Source organism: Pipra filicauda, unplaced genomic scaffold (assembly GCF_003945595.2).
Source record: "Pipra filicauda isolate LSUMZ 115617 unplaced genomic scaffold, ASM394559v2 scaffold41_size5083284_pilon, whole genome shotgun sequence".
NCBI lineage: Eukaryota > Metazoa > Chordata > Aves > Passeriformes > Pipridae > Pipra > Pipra filicauda.
This window is the reverse complement of record NW_024104554.1, coordinates 3618686-3638771: the sequence shown is the minus strand read 5'-3', so window position 1 is coordinate 3638771 and position 20086 is coordinate 3618686. Positions and strand designations below refer to the sequence as shown.

At 38.1% G+C, this 20086-nt stretch overlaps 1 protein-coding gene across 1 annotated transcript in view; it reads right to left on the bottom strand.

Moving 5' to 3' along the window:
- Positions 1-19504, bottom strand: part of SNTG2 (syntrophin gamma 2) — a 238822-nt gene extending 219318 nt beyond the window's left edge. The window contains exon 1 of the mRNA XM_039385545.1: positions 19015-19504. Coding sequence (XP_039241479.1) covers positions 19015-19086 — 72 coding nt within the window. The 5' untranslated portion in view covers positions 19087-19504. The remainder of the gene's footprint in view (positions 1-19014) is intronic.
- Positions 19505-20086: the final 582 nt, after the last annotated feature.

Below are 20086 nucleotides of genomic sequence, written 5' to 3'. Positions count from 1 at the left end.
TTAGAAGGAATATGAGGTCTTGTATTTAACCCTAAAACTCATCAATTTTATTACAGATATCTCAAGCCACACATTAAATGTCTTTCATGGACAAAACATCAAAATACATGCACTAAAGCTTCAACACGAGTCCTCTCCCAAACAGAAAAGTCATTGGGAGGCTCACAAAAAATCGATCTCAGTCCAGCAGATCATGCACTTCACTTTCAAAGACAGCCCAGAATAATTTGTAAAGACCATGAAAAGGAAAGATGTCAAAAAAATTAAAAGATAAAATCTTTAACATAGAAAACTGCTCACTGTAAAATAACAACCAAAGTTACAATGACTGACAATTTAGCGATGTTCTTTTTTCTTCTTAGATATTAAAGTTAATTAAAATTGGTGAAGGCATCAAGTCATTTGTGACCTATCCTAAATGTAATATAATCTCGTCTGAAAAGCATGAAATTGCTCTGCCTATATCTATTACTTCAATTCTTGATAACTATTATAGTCATTCAGTAATCCAATTACTATAAATTACATTGCAGAAGTAGGTCTATGCAATAGTCAAAATAGAAAAGACTTGTGACATTGTCTGCACAACATTAATTGGCCAAAAGAAACTTATTAGGTAAAACAAACTGAAAAAAACCAAACTTTGACTTCCCACAATAGGTATGTCTGAAAGTGTTGCAAAACAAACATTCTATGAATACATATACAATTACCATTTTCAGAGTCAAAATGTATATTGAATCTAGACTATAATATTAAAATTGGGTTTTAATGTAGTTTGGAAGGTGCTAAGCTTGACATCAGTAAATGGGCATTCTTGGACACTGACCAAACAAACATCCTAGAATGCAGGAACAACATATTCATGTACAACTCTGTTTTCTGTTGCACAACACAGAAGGGGTTTATCTAATACTTGAGAGTATGGAGCCACTGAGAGTCAAGCTTTGCACGCAAGGAAAAGATTCCCAGAGGAAGGGATATTCAACAAATACTGGCTTTCATCCTCTACCTCCACTAGTTCAAAATCTGTTTTCAGTTCAGAGCTTTTTAACACTTATAAATATTTATCTTAAATTTATAAACACAAGGAATAGTTTATTTTGGCTGAAGTCTTACCCAAATATCTGACAAAAATCTAGCATTTCAGTGTCAGATCAGGAAACAAAGCCAAAAGTACCCTTCTTATGGGAGAAAAGCTGATACAGTCTTAATAGTACTGGGTTGCAAAATGTTTGACTGAAAGGGTGAATGACAGTAAATCAAAACTGTTCCATTTTCCAAACGCTTTCAATCAAATTTTAAAATGTAAATCATACTAAGAATCCTACAAAACTAGCTACTGAATATGCTACTTTGGTACGAGCCCTCCTCATTAACAGCTAGTTTAGAGAAATCACTAGCTATTATGCAAAGTTAGAGGAATGCCAAATGGTAAGAAACAACATTTGTATTTATCCTCAGTTTTACACTTTAGGTTATGAGGATGCAATGTTCAAATGAGCAGATCATCAAGCCTGATGGAAACCTGCTGGCACCACTGTCCTTAGGCAGTTGGGATCCATGGTCTGATGTCTCACATCTGTGATCAGAATCACTAAAACCCAGTGTTCCCACCCAAAACTACATAGCACTATCTTTCCTAGTATAGAAAAACATAACAGAATTATCCTAAAAAAGTTAAGACCACTCACAGTTTCTATCTTGGCTAGGATTTATAGAAGGGAAGCACTTTATAGAAATTTAAAACAGTCCTGTGAAACAGAAATAATGTGGTTTTTTTTACTTTGTTTACAGATAATTGGAATACAATGATCACACAGAAATAATGGGGGGTTTATTTATTTTGTTCACAGATAATGAATATAATGATCACACAAATAACTTTTTACTATATATTTCACTATATGAACTAATGGAACTAATGAGTTTTTTAAAATCCATATCCAATTAAGGAAAACCTCCAAACTAAACATTAATTATCATCATCTGCAACAGTAAAAAAATTCTTTGTTTCCCATTTTGAAATTACAAGTAATTTCAAGCAAAAATCTGAATTGCATAACATTTTTTGAAAAAGTAACTTTTCAGAATTTGTTGTATGTTGTTTTCTTCTATGCTCTGGACTAAACAGCCCAGAAAATAAACTGTTTGCATACATTTCTTTAAGATATTTATATTCAGCCTCCATGCATGAAAGCATGTTCTCTGAAATTCTTCATAAATGCAAAGCACAATCTGATCTCGTAAATCTCCAGATTTACTGAGGGGTAATGCAGGCAGGAAAGAAACAAAATATGAGAGATGCACACTCATGCATAAGGGAAAATAAGACTAGAGCCTAATTTTGACAAATTAGTTACAAAAATCCATACCCATTTATAAACTGTGCACCCTCACTGAAGCTAATGCATCCTTCAGAAAGTGCATTTATATTAATGAGATCCAGTGGATCTAAAGTCACTGCCACAAAAGTGTAACAATTTATACTGAGTTACTATTACTGTAAGGATGAAAATAGAAATAATTAAGGTATAGTGTTAATATAAGTTGTGAAATAACTGCAGATGTTACTTACTTGAATTTCCACACAGAATTTCATATAGAAAAGAGGTCTGCTTCCTGTTTTAGTCCTTGAAAAAAATACAATATTTCAGTTACATCTAGAAAATGGTGGCAACCACAGTTGCAGAAGAAAAAAAGGTTTTACTGAAAATAATTAGTATGTTTCATTTCTTGGTTTTTTTCTGGTATTTTCCCCTCACATTTTGCTCAGTACATTTCATTCTTTTTATATCTTTGCATGTTTTAGTTAGTTAGTCTTTCATCTTTTTAAATGCATATCATTTTTCTCCATGGTTACAAACCAGGTTTATTGGTTCTCTGTCCTGGTTGAGTTTCAATTTTTGTTCAGCTAGTTCATGATCTGAGTAATTCTATTATAATAAAAATCCTGAACAGGATAATAAAAATCCACAACACATTTATATCACTGTCTCAGCTACTATTTTAAAAGATCTGATAGTAAGTAATTAAAAACCGTAACAGCAAAACTAGGTCTAAATTTGAAATATAGTTGTGTCTGACCCAGTAATACACCATTAAAAAATTCTGCCTACTTTAAGTTGGTAATTTGCTGTCATTTACCAACAACACAAATCTGTGTAGTGCGGTCAACACGCTGGAGGGAAGGGATGCCATCCATAGGTACCTTGACAGGCTTGAGAGGTGGGCCTGTGAGAACATCATGAAGCTCAACAAGGCCAAGTGAGAGGTCCTGCACCCGAGTCAGGGCATCCCAAGTACAAATACAGGCTGGACAGAGGATTGAGAACAGCTCTGAGAATAACTTGGGGGTTCTGGGTGATGAGAAGCTCAACATGATCCAGCAATGTGCACATGCAGCCCAGAAAGCCATCATACACTTCACATTATAGAAAAAAAAATTAAAAGTTAGCTTTCAGAAGTCTCCTAGAAAATGCTTTCTCTATCCCATTGCTATATATCCATAAAGTTAAATCTTTCTATTAGAAAACACAATATTCTTAGTTGATATTTAGTAACACAGTGTCCACTCGATGTGGTATTTCTGGACTAATGACCATTTTATTGTGTGGCTTTCCCATATTTTGACTAGGGATTAGATCTCCTTCTGTTCTAATAAATTTTATTTTCAGCATTTTCAAAGAAGCAAGAGCTTTAATGCAACCTTATGTTTTTTTCACTGACAAAACTGAAACATTATTATACTGCACTGGTGTCCTTGCTATAAGAATATTGTGGAAGACAGTTTCAAGCCACTTCCCTGGGTAGCCTGTTCCAATGCTTGATAACCCTTTCAGTGAAGAAAATATTCCTAATATCCAATGTAAATCTTCCCATGCACAACCTGAGGCTGTTTCCTCTCATCCTAATTTTAGGCCTATTCCTCTCATCCCAAAGTACTTCAGCTTTGTCTCCAATTTCACCTGTCCCATTCAGCAAGTCACACATTTCCCTTGTTCAGCCTTTTAATACTAATACAGTGATAGAAGCTCTTCTTGTTGCCTTCAGTGTCCCTTGCAAGTCTTAACTCCACCTGAGCTTTGACTGTCCTGATGCCATTCCCACACAACCATGCAATGTCTCCAAATTCCTCCTTTGTAGTCCATCTTCGCTGCATATTTGCACCAAGGCATAGTCATGAGCCCCCTCTTTAACAAAGCTCTTATCCTGCCAATTCTACCTGACATTCTAAGCATTGTGATGGACATTCTTGCTCATGGAGGAGGTTTCTCCATGTGGTTTCTAGTCAGTCACTCCACTCTGTCTGGAGAGATGGTTGAACCTAATTGCCTACAAATTTCACCATTACAGAAGTAATCTCATGCAACTAGGTTAAGTCACAGCAAGACAGAATATAATTATCTTTGTTTACGAGTATGAAGATACGCTAAGATGTTATATTCCTTAGATCAAGCAGTTTTCTTGATCAAGAAGAGAAATACTATGGCCAAATCTTTATTTAACATACTCTAAAACAATGTCTGTAATTGAGCCTTCCTTTATTCTCCTTCATAAAACTCAGTCAAAATACTCTGGAGAAGAAGTAAGATAGTAAAGAAATTTCATAATCCTTAAAATTGTAGTCTTCTACTGATTTTCTCCTTAAAGGAGAAGACAGTGAGTGATAAAAGACAAATTTAACTCTGGAAAGGTGGCCTTCATCTGCTTGTGTTTCTTCATTTTCTTCTTTTTAGAAATAATTATTAGCATTACAATTTGAATACACGAATAACTATTTCACCATGAAATTGCATAGGAGCAGATTGCTCATATAACTTTTTTGGATCTGGGAATCATGATCTTTAACATATCACCCAGATATTTCAGATATCTTACTTTCAAGAGGCAGAGTCTCCCAGCTCCAACTGAAACTTAGCTTCAGCCTGGAGAAACAGAAAAACCTAAAATGCAGAGACATATACACATGTGGGTGTAAGCAGCATACTATCTGGCATACTATTCCTGAAAGGTTTCTGATTCCTGAATCACAAATTGCCAGTTTACTTTGCTCCAGAAAAATGAAGCAGCAATTTAAGCAGAATAATTCTCCCATGGAATTCATGAAATAAACTGAACAACAATTGATATTCCTGGTCTTATATATACCAAGCAAATGAGTGGTAAAAGATCTGTGGACTTGGTTGCTATGTATATCTCTGAATAGTCTTTGTAGAACATGCCATGCAGAAATCACACAAGTAGTTCCAACTCAAACATTTAAACTGGTTATCACTGCTATAAAAAGAATTATTGTTTAAATAAATGTTTAAACTTTGTCGTGATCAATTCAGTTACGAACCTGTTAATACCCAGAATATGGTGACTATCCCTAAAACAGTATTCACTTCGCAATTATATGAAGGGATTCTGCTATCAAAAAGGTTGTGGATCTCCAAGCTAAAAAAACAACAGTCAAGTATACAAAACCATTTTAACAGAAAAAAAAACAGCTACAAAACCATCAGAACATCTTTTTTCTATCAATGAAACTGCATGATTAGGGAAAATCACAAGCTAAACAGAAATCAATCATCTACTTCATGCTCCAGAATGTGTAATTCTGAGTTCTTCATGAGATACATCTAGAGTATCAGCATATTGACCAGGCCACAGTTGGAGATCTATAAACAGTTCTTAGAGACAGATATGGGCCAACTGAAAAAAGTCAATAGCAAAGAAACTCATGATTCAAAGAGTCAGAGGATTGATGCTGCTTATACTACAGAAGACAACATTGATAGTCTTCAGATACAGAAAAAAAGCTGTTGGAAAGAGCAAATATTCCATTTCAAAGACCAAACAAAATAGCAGCAGACTTCACCTGGAGGGGAAAAAAAAAAAAAAAGGAGGAAAGACAAACAGAGAAGAAATGCAGATTAGCAATTCAATCTGATACTGATCAAGTTTGGTCTCCAGGTGCCAGGGAGCAGTGAGTGGGCTTCTTCACTGGGGAAGGTAAGGAGGGAGCTCCAGGTGGTAGTGAGGCAGGCAGGAGGAGCATCCTTAGTGATCAGAAGCAAGAACAGTAGAGCAAAATGACAGCCAAAGTACAATATCAAACCTGAATAGTGAGGAAAGTTTATAAACAGACACAAGTAAGGCATGGAGACATGTATATGCTCTTTAAACTTGATCAAATTAGAAACATTCTCTGTCCTGCTATTCAGATGATCCATAATGAGAAAACTTCATGTCATATATTTATTTCTCTTCACTAACACTATAACTAAATGCTTGACAAACTAACAGTCAAGACACCAGCAACACCTGGCAACATGCAACAGAAATTGAGAATAACTGGGAATTAAGTCCTTAGGGTACTGGGCGCTGCAGTCACATTTATGTATTGCTTTTTGAAGGCAGAAAAAGCCTTATAATAATCCTAGGATATAGGTGTCATCTCTTGTTAAAGCATGCTTTAAGCTAGAATTAAAGCTTCTAAAATATTCTTTTCAAAAGATTTTTTTAACTCTTCTCCCATCTTTAGTTTATTTCCTAACTTCTCCTGATCTACTAATAGGAAGAACAATTTCCCCTAGCAAAAAAAATGGCTTTTTGCACACGTCAAAGATTACCCACGTCTACTGTTTGGAATATTCTTCGCTAATCTGCCCTGCCTCATTTCTTAAAATAACCAAGTAATGATGGCTATTCTGCAGTCCACGAAGAACAAAATATGCAGCAAAAGTTCTTTTCTCTACAGAGTTCCTCAGTTTGTGTAATTAAGAAAATTTGCAAATTGAAGGAATATTTTTCATCTTACTTCTCATAGCACACCTGAGACTAATTCTCCAAATCATACCCTCTCAAACATAAGAAAATTAGGAAGAAAGGTAAGGAGGAGGAAGTAAAAGAGCTGTCAATATTTATTCTTGCAGCCTGATCTTCAGTGCTATTCATTAATATTCTAAGGAAGATGGGGGTTTAGCAGGGTAGGCAAGGAAGAGACCGCTACTCTCATTTGTTCACTACGGTAGAGAGAGGGAGGGGAGCAGGAGAGAGAGGGAGCAGATAGTAAGAAGACTGCATCTTTTAATCACATTTGAAATATAAAATATAGAATCAAATTTACTGAGCCTGTATCTAGACAGACTAGTAATGCATTAAAAAAGAAGCAGATCTGCAGAGTAAAAGTGCCTTTGCCAGGGATGCAACACTTCTACCACGGACATTTTGGAGAGATTTTAGTTTGGACGTTTTATAGCATGATCCTATGGACTGAACCCTCATCAGTGGCTGCAATTAATCAAGTGCCTCTATGAAACACCTTTCAGTTTAGTTCCATCTGAAAGACATTCACCCTGGACGCTTCTACATCACCATTTTAGTTCGCACTAGAAGTAGATTTTTGAAGTAAATCTGCCCCAGTCATTCCCACTTCTCATAATTTGGCCTCCATCGTATTGTGGTCTCAGAGCACACAAGCTGGAGGTGCTTCAAGGGCAAATCTAGACAGACCAAGCACTAACAGGCATTCAGTCCACAGGATCAGGCTAGAGCTAATCTGAAATCAGACTGAAATGTGAATGTTCAGTCCCTCTGCCTTATTCCACAAATCTGCTTGTATTCAGATGTGCTACTTGCCAACACAGGATATAACTTTGATGCTCTCCAAACCACTTTACAACACAGACTACATGGCAATAAATATGGACGATAATGAGATTCACCTGAAAATCATGCTCCTAATCCAAAGTAAAATATTAATGCACATGTCCTAGGATAAAATAAAGACTCTTCAGAATGGATTATTTTCCATCACCATTTTATGCTTCATTCTGCAAGCCACAGTCTAAATACTTATTGAAAAAAAAAGTCTTTTATGCAGTTCACTGGTGGTAAAATCCCCTGAATAAATGGGTCAGTGAGTCTCAAACACTTCTGAGCACATCAGGTTAATACAATGACAAACAGGACAGCTACAGCAAAGAGGACAAGTCTAAGCAGTGTCATCTCTATGAGCAAATAAAGCAACTGAGGGCCTGGAGGTCAGGTGGCACAACTTGTATCAGTGAATCTAAATGCTTTTGCGCTCCCTGAAGACATAAACCACAATTGTGCCACCCACAGGAACGGTTAGTCCCAAAACACAGTCTGGATATGATCTGGATGACTGTTAATTAGCCTAGGACAAAATTATGCAAAGGAAAATGCTAACATTTTAATGGTACAATCAAATGCATTTTAGTGCTTGGAGCTATGCCATGTCCACCTTAGTGAGTATAGTCAGTAGTCAGTAACTCCCATCCATAGAATAGAAAGGATACCAAAACCTATCTTCAAAAAGTTGAATGGAGTATTATTCTGCTTATACAGCAGTTCCTTAACATCCAACAAAACTTCCAGATCTCAAGATAGGGCTGTACCTCTAAATAACAGGTTTTCCTGTGCCACCAGTGGAGAGACTGGAAAACTATTAGGTCTTGAAAAACTAAGACAAGTTATTATGTTTCAGTTAACTGAAACAGTCATAAAAAATATCCGTGGAACTCATTAGTGAAAGCACATTAATTTCATATAAGAACATATAATTAGATCTACAAGATATTTGATCTGTAAATATCAAGCAAACTGATGAGTGTTAGACTGCAATTTACAATTAGCATATCTAAATTTTTATCCTGTGCAATAATGTTCAAGATTACAATTTTCCATTATATTTAAGAAAGAAAATACTTTTTACTATTTCTTGCAGATGATATATAGAGAACAGAGAATACTGCTTTGATTGTTCTTTTAAGTCACATCCAATTAAATGTAAGATAGAGAATTAGTTATCAGGGAGCAGAAGACCTCCTAAAGAAACATCAACACCACAAATAAAAGCAGAGATTATAGTCAGACAAGTCAGCTACAGAGAAACGCTATTCTTAGACCTTAAAAATGTTCTCTCATCTTTCATTCTGGAGAATGGTTTGATTATTTAATTTCAATGGAAAAGATCCATTCTGCCTAGGACAATAGTTTTTCAATTTATATTGACAATACTATCAATAAAGACTATGCTGTTTAGCTCTCTTGGCTGGCCCCTATTTGCCAAAGTGTGAAACACTTCAAAAATAATGATGCTCTGCAAAACAATTTACTTTGTAGCTCTTATAAATTCCATCTGAAAAGAATTTATAGGACAGTATTATGTTAATCTCACACCTTAGTAACATAAACCATGGCAATAAGTTGGTGGGTTTTAGTTTTATTTCTTACTTCTGCTAGATATGCTGAGCTAAGTCATAACTTTTTTTAAGGCAGAGTAGTCTGCCTTACAAAAAAATATTTTTATAGTTCTCCCAGAGCATTCAGCCTTAACACTAATTGCTTAAAATTATACATGAAGCACTCTTTGCACTTTTTTTGTGGCACTTGGCAATGAATCACATATTGGACTAATACAGGGGAAATTTTATAAATTTGAAAAGATGAAGTTTTCATTTTATGCTATAAATTGATGAAATAAGATGTTTCTATGAAACTGAATTAGATTGACCCGGTCAGATTAAAATGACACTGGAATTATGAGAAATACAGATTGAACCCAAGCAGGTTTACTAGATTTAATTATTCTTAGCTATGAAAACTTTAGCAAGTAGACACTAAGTTAACCTTGTCACATGCATAAAAGTCTGTCAAACTGCTAAAAGATGAAAAGAAGAAACAGAGGTAGCAGAAACTTAAGTATGGATTTTCCCTACTAAATGGATATACAAGTAACCCAGAAAAAACAACCCAGTACTCCCTGAAGTCTAGGTAACACCTCTCTGTTTACTCATTCCTTGCACATCCATCTCTTTTTATAACTACCCTATAAAGTTTCTGTTCTTTAGGAAGAAAAAGAACCTCTCTTCATTTTTGTTAACTTCATGTCAGCTGATGTGATAAACTGTGAAATGGAGCACCTACAACAAGGTACATATTCAACTAATGAGAAAGCCCAACATTTATTTTTTTAGGTGTAAAGCAAAGGTTATGATGAAGGAGCACAAGCTAGCGAAGCACACAAGTACAGGAGTAAATAAGCACAATAGTACATAAGCATGATTAGTCACACAATAAAGTAAAAATTGAAGAGATCACAAAAAAAAACCTAAATCAACTCAGCTTGTCAATTGTGGTTGGTTTAGGTTTTTTTCAGACTAGGAGCCAGTAAAGTATTACCCATTCTTTCCTCTTTCCTCACATATGAAAGAAATATTCTTGAGGGTTTAGTCAGAGATGGTTCCAACTGCTACAAGATTGCCTTTGGTAAGAACTACAAATCTAAGTTTTGTTTCCTTCCTATAAAGGTTCAATTTTTTGAACCTTTTTTTTAATTTACAGGTAGTAAAACTTAGGAGAAGAAAGCATTCGTCCAAGCTACAATTTATATTATCTGACTCTCTGTCATAAATAACAGAGAGCTCTTTGGGTGATGTATGCAAATCAGATCTGAACAATATCAGCGTATTAACTCTCACCAGTAGGTTGCTGTGGTAGCATGTTGACAGCTCAGACTTACTTGCTTCCTGGACCATCTACCTTTAGGAGTATCCACATATTTCTAAGCTAATTATGCTTAAAGCAGACAGCTTTCTTATTGGATTCAGCACGTTTTCTGAAAAGACCATGTTGCTTTTGGGAGTCCTTTGAGACCAACACATCCTGCTACTACTCTGCTACATCTCCAACTTCAGTTGTTTAAACAGTTATTTAAACAGAGATGGTGCCATGCTTTTGTTAATGTCCCATCTGACAAAAAAGCTACAGCTGTTAAAACTTCTGCAAGTCTGATTTCAATGAAGAAATTAATTTTTTGTAAATGGAAGGTGCACTGAATAGATTTAATCTTCATCTTCTGAAACTTTATAAGTAAGAAGTGTTATACATATTGAATTCCACTTGATTGGGAGCAAAGATGTATAACTCTAAAGAGTGAATAAATTGGCCCATATCCAATTTCTGCCATCCTTCCCTTGCAGATGACACTATGGAACGAATTTTTAACTCAAGCTTAAACTGATGTCAGTTGTAATTTTGGCTACAGCAGATTTCAGTAATTTTCTAATGTAAAATAAGTGTCATCTTTGTCTTAAATATACCAAGAAAATTGGAGGTTTGTACAGAATTAGATACAGTGGACTGAAGTGCATCTATTACCTACAGGTTATTGAAAGACTGAGAAGGTCTTCATTTAATGTTTGATAATCTTGGAGAATATGTAATTTCTACAGACTGTAAGAATTTCTTCCCTTATGAACTGTAAATGGTACTACCATAACATATTCTGTGATTATCAGTCACAGAAGAGGTATCATGTATGAAAAGTTTTTGTCAAAAAATAATGTCCTTTCACATATTATTAGTACAGATGCATGCAGGCATGCACACATGTTCCACTAGAAAGAATCAAAGATTCCTTTAATGATCACAAAATCCTGAATAATGGGCTTGGAAACTTTAGAACAGTACAGTTACTCTTCAAAGCACACTAAGAAGTCTAATCTTTTTACATAATGTAATTTTTCTCTTATTATTCAAAAAAGACTATTCTGTTTAGCACATCCAGCATATGCACCATATGACGCACCAGATGCCTTAGTAAATAATTCATCTCTTAATGAAAAGTACCATAAATAGTTGCATAAAACAGTGTGAGGATGCCACTGATAACTACCCTGACAATTCAAAACTAAAAAAGGAGAAGGTTTTACAAAAAGCCATAGCTACATCACAAAACAATACTGTCAGACTCAACTGGCAACATATGCTTACTTATGCTTCAAATGTATTCTGGAAATGATCACACAGCGCAGATTACTGCATATCATTATATTGCCATTCCATCAGGGCTTGTGAAGGGTGGCAGAAGAGTGTCTAAATGCTGCATTTACAAAAATGCCTAAGACAGCAGGATGTGTTGAGAAAAAAGGAGGAAAAGACATCCCATAAAATTAGATTGCTATGCCTGCTTTAAGAGAGTATTTTACTAGTATAGAAGAAACTGGCATTTTATTAACACAAAACACCTATGAGTAATCTTAAAGCCTTTCTAAAAATGTGACTTAATACTGTTAAGACAGGATTTGTATAGAAAGATATGTCCATGAATTTCCTTAGTATCTACATCTTAGCTGCAGTCAGTGAAACAAATGAAAAATCCCTTTGCCTGTTGACTGAGCAGGTTTGCTGGAGAGGAACATGGCAACATGGTTGTGACAAAGAGATTTCAAATATGCATGTGTCCTTGTGATATCCAATATGAGATCAATTCTTCTGATACTTTCCTCCAATAAATTTAATATTTTTACATACACCTAGAGGAAAACACACAGCTTCTGTAGAAGAAACAAAATAATATTCCTTACTATCTCCCATATCATTTAGCACTGTTTTGAATGTCTATGCCTTTTCTTCTCTATTTTTCATGCTACATATTAGCTTTATATAAGCTACATAACATATCCATATTCATAGTGATGCTGTACATACTAGTCCTTAGTTAGATAAATAGCAGAAGCCAATGTTTGTGTTCATAAGTTAAATGAATAGACGTTCTCCAAAGAAGTCCACATCCATTGGATAGGACAAGATAGTGCATGATTTACCGAGAGTAAAAAAAAAAATCTAATTGAGATACAGAAGAAAACTTTTAAAACATTCTCTACATAATGTTTGGAGAAGTTTCACCAGGTATTCACAAAATGTAAAGTACTGAAGTACAAATTCCTCAATCCAAATTTACAAAGAAAACCCCCAAAAAAACCTTCAACTCAAAAACCTTAACTAAAATCACTTTCCTTCAGCTTCGCCGCTGGTGAAAGCAGGAACAATAATGTTCATCCACTTTACAGTGTACTCTGAAACTTATTATACTACTGTTTACAGTTTACCTGGTGTACAGATAGATGTTAACAACTGTTAGGAAGAACCACAGTAATCTCACTGTGGAAGCCCTGTTCACCAGCATGCATAGTGCAGTGAACACTTTTTTCACTGGCTATTGTGAAAACTGCCCATCACAAAACAGAAGCTGAGCTACACTGAGCCCCACTGGAACTCATTCCATTTGTTTCTAGGCCTCCTGCAAAACTGGGCATAAAAGGGAATTCCCATCAAAAGGTACAATCACCAAACTGCCATTTTGTGGGAAGGAAGAATCATCCAGAGATGCTGACAAAGATGTGATACCAAAAGGTTTTGACTCCATCTCCAGAATAATACTGCAGATGTTAACTGGCCATGAAAAAAAGCTACTCCAGATGCACTTTGCACAGCATATGGCATTATACAGAATTTACCTGTTTAAGGAAAAAGTTTCTCCCCAGTTTTTAATCATCTGGTGACTTAAAATTCTCAGATAAACTGTGCAAAGGTAAAAATCCCAAAACAACAGGCATAAAACAGTCATGCAAATTTGGCGTGGTGGAGGGAAGCATTACAAGGTTAATGGTTTTACAGTATCATGCAGCATGAGCATGTACAATGCCTATTTAAACGCAGTACAAAACAACTGATGTTTTACATTCTCTAAATACTGCAAATGGATTTTGTCTCTATAACAATCTGAACTTCACAAGAAGATGATATATGAGATAATATTGATTGGATTGGGCTAAAGGGTTCCAGCTTTTCAAGGTTATATTCTTTAGAGAGTTTGTAAATCTCATTACAGAAATCTGCCTGCTGATATACATAAATAAAGAGTGGCAGAAGAGATCCAGCATGACAGCTCTCATTGGAGTCACACTGTTCTTCAGACAAGCAGGTACGGAGAAGTTCAAAACAGTAGAATCTGCCTGCCTTTTTCAAAGAAAACAGACCAAAAATATTTAGATTATATCTTCAGTAAATTAATGTTCCTGACAAAGGGTGACTGAAGTGAAAAACAATTTTGGGCCTCAGTTGGCTTTAACTGTCAGCTTCATCAGTAATATGAACGATAAGTAAAACCAGATTGTTCCTACTACTTTACTTTAACATGCAATTTTTATAGTAAATAGTGAATGAATCTTAAAGTCAGATGAAAGTCAGCATCAGCCTTTTCCTGCTTTTGGTGGTGAAAAAACATCCAAAAGATGTCAAGCAGCACACAAAAAAGTAAGCGCAATAATCTGCTAAATTCCCCTGGAGTTATGCATTCACTCTTAACTAATGGAGGAAAAGAAGAGGCACACATACTAGCCATCTGCTTTTTAAAAACTTAGGATTTTTCTCTAAGACATTGGGAAGGGATGTGTGTGTGAGGTGTGGGGAAGAGTAATACCATAAAGAACCAAGGATCCTTCTGTCCTGCTGGGCAGCAGTCACTAGTGCATGCTGCCAGCCACAAAGGCTAGCAGCATCAGCAACAAGAGACATGATCCATGCAAACACTTCCCTTCACGTGGCATTCACTACACCGCACCCAGTTTTGGGCCCTGCAATACAAGAAGCACACTCACAAATAGGAGTAAGTCCAATCAATGCCCAAAACAGCTGGAGCATGTCCTCTGTGAGGAGAGGCTAAGATGGGCTTGTTTGAACCTAAAGAAGTAGTGGCTTTAAGGAAGGAGCTAACAGCACCCCTGCTTCACCATGAAAACAATCCAGCAGAGAGCAGGTTGCCCAGAGAGGCTGTGCAGTCTCCATCCTTGGAGGTTTTAAAGACACTATGGGAAAAAGACCTGAGCAACTCAATCTGAATTCCACACGGTTGCTGATTTCAGGTGAAGGTTAGGCTCACAGACCTCACAAGGCCCCTTTCACCCTGAATGAGTCTGATTTGTGTTTGCTGTCTCTATTATTGCGATGCCACTGAGAAGCAATACTAGGTGTCAGTGTTGTAGGAACACGGTCATGCCCTGCTCCTTTCTGCTGAGCTCTACTACCATTTTTATTCTCAGCAGTCTCTGCATCCTGAAGTGAAAGTGATTCTATTTATATTCATCTCATAAAATGTTTAAAACATCAGAAAAAAACCTGCTTACAATATGAAACAGAGATCTGAGGTGTAAAAGGAATACCGATGCTGTTCTTTTCCTAAGCAGCAGGTGGGCAGAAGTCTTATTTCCATTAAGATGTTAAAGCCATAAGCTTGAATATGTTTTTTATCACTTTGATAACTGTTTTCATGGAGATATGTACAGGTAAAAGCAGGATTTAGTTTTGATTTGTGGCAGTAAGGAAGCCAAGTGAAGAAACATGAAAAATTTCATCATTCTGATATTTAGTAAGTGCTTGGTAAATTTCTTTAATAGGACCTTGAAACTACTAATTTCACAGATTTTTAAGGGAAAAAAACCCACCTTCCAAATAAGTGGGAAGACAACAAAATTTACACTGGAAAGTAATTATTAGGCTTCACACAACAGAATACCTGGACATACCCTCTCTATCATGAAGTTCAGCCACCTATTTTCTTGTGTTTTCCATCCCCAAATCAGAAAACAAATTTTGTTCACTTCACAGCAAAACTTTCTGAAACCAGCTTTTGCCCAGCAAGGAATTCTAAAGGAAAATGAGTGTTTGAAAGAAAAAGCTTCAATTAATAAGTATATACTACTTATTTGTATTGTGGCATAGACAGATCTTGGAAATAATTTTGAAATCTATGCCACCTTAGTAATGATGATATAACTTTTCATAAAAAACACAGGAAAGATGACCTTCTTACAAGTGACATCAGGATGAATGAATGATTTCCAAACCTACCAAAATACTGGTTTGGAATATTAATGGGGTCATCTACTTTACAAAAATGGCAAGATTAAATGCTGACCCGGAAAAGATAGATAGGGAAAAGACAAGATACCGATGTTTGTGGTAACATGACACCTAGTGTTCACTTTCAGGAAGCTTCTGTACTGGAAGATGCCAAATGCTGAAAAAACATCAATGCCCCAAGACTTGCTTTCCAAAAAAAAACTTAGCAAAAAAATATCAGCATCTCTAACCAAGTATGTAAACTACACAGCCGAAGTGAAAAAGCAGGGGATGAAAGGAACAGAAAATCTGCATGTGCTGCATTTGCTTTTCTTATTGAGTACACAATTTGGGTAACTCCAGAAAAGAGGGTTATCCAAAGAAGTTTCACACTGCCTTTTTTTCTTGGGATTTTTTCCGAAAAAAAAAGTCTACTGATAGCTTTTTTTCTGATTGTGTATGGAAGTTATTAGAAAACTGGGTCTACTGCTTATAACAGGTACAAGTTTAAGAGAAAAGTCCCTATTTAAAAAAAAACACAACTACTGACAAGGTTTATTTATACAGAGCAATGGACTGTACATTTATTTCTTCATTTAAAATCCTGGTATATCAACAGTACAAGTGTCAGTAAGGCTATCATCCCCTTTCAAGCTTCTAGCAACACAATAAAAACCACAGTACCTAACGCACACTAGATCAGTGAGACCATAAAATTCACATAAAATCATGGTATAGGCACTCTAACATAATGAGTAACAATTCCTAAGGGATATGACCCCTTGAGTATTTCTAAGGGCAAAGAGGGAAAGGACCATATGAGAAATCAGAACAAAAAGTTCACTACAGATTTTGAAAGCAGATGAATTAGAATCTGACACTGAATGAAACAGGTATCAGAAATTACACTATGAAGAGACTGGTAAAACATTACAGACAAGATCTGACTGAAACCTCAGTTCTACAAAACAGAACATAAACAACTGCACTTCAAAATGTTTATAGGTACATTGCAAGAAACATTCTTAATAATCTTGTTAGTGTTAAAAATATACACATACAAAATATATTACTATTGTATTTCAAATCTAGCATGCTGTCTTTAATTTAAAAGTATGCTGAGTAACTTTCCAGGCAGTAGTATTTTTTTCTCTTCTAAAGAGAGAAAAAATTACAAAAACAACCCATCTATCTTGTAAGTATTAAGACTACCTAGCTACTGGAAGCTCAAACAATTAATGGACTCAGCATGCAGTATTTAGTAAATAGTAACTACTGCTATTACATCTTATTTCCAAGAAAAATGTGTACACAGTCAATACACAGATATTAAAATACACATTTTTCTTTTAGCAAATTAAAAAGATCTAGATTCCAATACTGTCAGATAACTCAAGCACTTATCAGACTGTTAATTAAAAATCAAGTTCTTATTTTTTAATACATTTGAGCATAATTCTCTGCAGAAGTTTAGTAGGAGGCATCTCTGGGGAGCCAGGCAGTTACAAACTCACCTAAGTATCTGCCATAAGATGTCCCTGTTGAACTTAAGAGTCTATATGGCTTTTTTAGTAAGACTATATATTCATGCCTTCTTTCAATCATACATCTCTACTTAAAATGGTCTGGAAAGTGAGGCTAAATTGTTCCGTGTTTGCTGAAACGGACAGGCTGCCAAAGCCTTACATTCATAGCACTATTTCTGATTTAGGGTCAATGTAAACTAGCCACAAGCCTTTAGTTCCTACACTCTTGTCCAAAAGGTCAGTTCACCATCCATTGAGCATCTAGTCTGGTCACAGGCAGAAGTCCCAATGGGTAACAGCAGGAATGATATGTCCTATTGGCCTTAAACATATATACATTTAACACAACTTCAAGAATACCAGTCATAAAATTTCACCTAATCATAGTGATTATCCCTCACCTTTAACGCTGAAATATTCTGAACTGCCATACAACCTACTCAGCTGTTAACATTTTAGATAATTGCTGCACAGATTATTTTTGTAGTTTATGAACAGGTCTTACAAATTAAGAGCTGTGAAACAGCTTTAAAATACAAGAATTCTACAGTACGTTTGATTCCATTACTTCCTTTTGAATTACAGAAATTCTGAAAACCCAAAGGTTAAATTTTTGCATCTCTTCACACACAGTCAAAAGATAAATACAAATACACAATACAAAATCTGTCTTGGACAAGACAACAGTTTGTTTCCGCAGATTTATGTGCAATTGTCATACGTGCTTACAATTTCAGGTATCCTCTACCCTTTGCTTCTGCACCTGCATTTCCAAATATTTACTCTCAGTCTTAGGATTACAGAAGCTCAAACCAGTTATGAATTCACTGTGAAGGGGGAACATGTCTCTAAGTTAGCCTTCATGCAGCTGAGACACATTCTCAATAACACTTTGGATAAAATATGAGAAAGATGAACACAGTTTTCCTTTAAAAATTGCAAGCCTGTGGTCACCGAAATAGCTCAAAGAACAGGACAAAAAAGAAATATAAAGAGCTGTTTATTTTTGCAATGGTAAATATTTTATATATATATATGCAATGAATAATTTTTTATCTGATGATTGAAAACCACTGCGATGACGCTTCAATAAAACAACTTTACATGGCAAAAAGAGCGGCACATTAGACCACAGAGCTTGTAATGATTTTAAAAGGTCCGCAGGGCAGACCTACTACATTTTATAGAAACCAGGACAGTGGAGAACCGCCGTCAGAGGGCATCATTCATGAATGATTTGCCAAATACGCTGCTGTGAAGTAGCAAGTTATTTTCTAACTCCTACACGGGCTTCTCTTAAAAGTGCCTAAGGTGCTAAATACATCGAAGTAGCCGATCTTTTATTCTGTCAGCACAGGCTTGCAGCTAGGTTACAAACCGAGCGACTCAACGCGGTCCCCGGGAAACTTGACCCTCACGCTGCAGCCTGTCACGGGATCGGGATCAATCCGGACGAGTCCCGCACGGCCGCGGTGGGAGTGCGGTGTCGCCCGGCTCCTCGTCCCCGCGGCCGGTGCGGGGTGCGGGAGGAAGGCGGGATGCGGGATGCGGGATGGAGGATGGCGGAAAGGCGGGATGGCGGGCATCCTGCCCGACAGAACCGCGCGGCAGCTGCCGCCTCGTCCCTCCTGGAGCTCCGCCGCCAGCCCGAGCCCGCACCGCCCCGCTCCCTGCACGCAGGCGCCTCCCTCCCGCCCTCCGGGCAGCGCCGCCGGCGGGACCCTCCCCACCCCCGCCCCGCCGCGGAGAGTTGGCACCGGGACGGACTGAGGGGAGAGCGGATACTTGCCCAGGTGGGGACGAGGAGGCTGCCGGGCCGCTCGAGCGGTGCTGGAGGAGGCTGCTTCCCCGCCACGCTCATCTCCTCCCATGCAGCTGGCGTGGTCCTCTCAGACGGGCGGCTTGGCGGGACGCGGTGCCCCCGGCACCGACTCCCAAGCGCCCGCCCCTCCCGGCAGCGCCGACGTCCCGGCTCCGCGGGGCTCCGCGGGGCTCCGCGGGGCAGGCTGGCTCCGCGCTGGGCTCCGCGCTGGGCTCCGCCGCCCGGGCGGGGCGGGATGGGACGTGGGGGCTCGCCGGAGGCTCGGAGCCAGGAGGGTAGAGGAAGGCGGCGGCGTGGCGCTGGCTATTTAACTTGGCTCTTCTCCGGGGGGAAGGTGCCGCCGCTCCCGCTCCCCTCCCCTCTGCGGCCGCATCCCGACAGCCGAGCTCTGGGTGCTCCTACGAGCGCTGCCGCGCTCCTCCCCGACACCGCACGGCCCCGCTCGGCCCGCCCGCGCCGCCCCGCGGGGCTCCCGCCCGGCGCCACAGCCCGCGGGGCGAGGGCGGGCTGGGGCTTCGGCCCTCCCGCGCCCCTCCTGTGGGAAAAGTTGTCGGGCAAGGGAGCTCTGCTGGGGGAATGTGGGCGATGTGGGGCGCTGTGGGGGTGAGGGCACTGCCACTCCGAGCGCTGCCCCTCCGCTTTTCTGCGGCCATAGCGAGGTCATAAACCACAGCCGCGCACGGCCTCCACCGTAGTAAAGCACATGGCCCTCGCTCGCCGATCTCTGAATCAAAACCAAGAGCAGTTTGGTATCCCTCGAGTATTCTTCGTAGCCTTGGCATGGGATAACGCAGGGCAGTCTATCCTTCCCAAGAGAAGTTCCCAAACATGAATATTGCAATCAGATTTTGATATTATGTGCATCTGAGTTCCTAACCATGGTCTGTGGCCCAGGTTGTCAGTTTTGGGGGAACTTCTTGTAGGTTAGTCGTGGCAATGTTGAGGCTGATCCTAAGAAGAGGTTCATCCTGATCTTTGATGTACTACCTTCTTAGTAGACATATTTTTCTCCTGTCAGGGGAAAAAGGGGAAAGCTGTT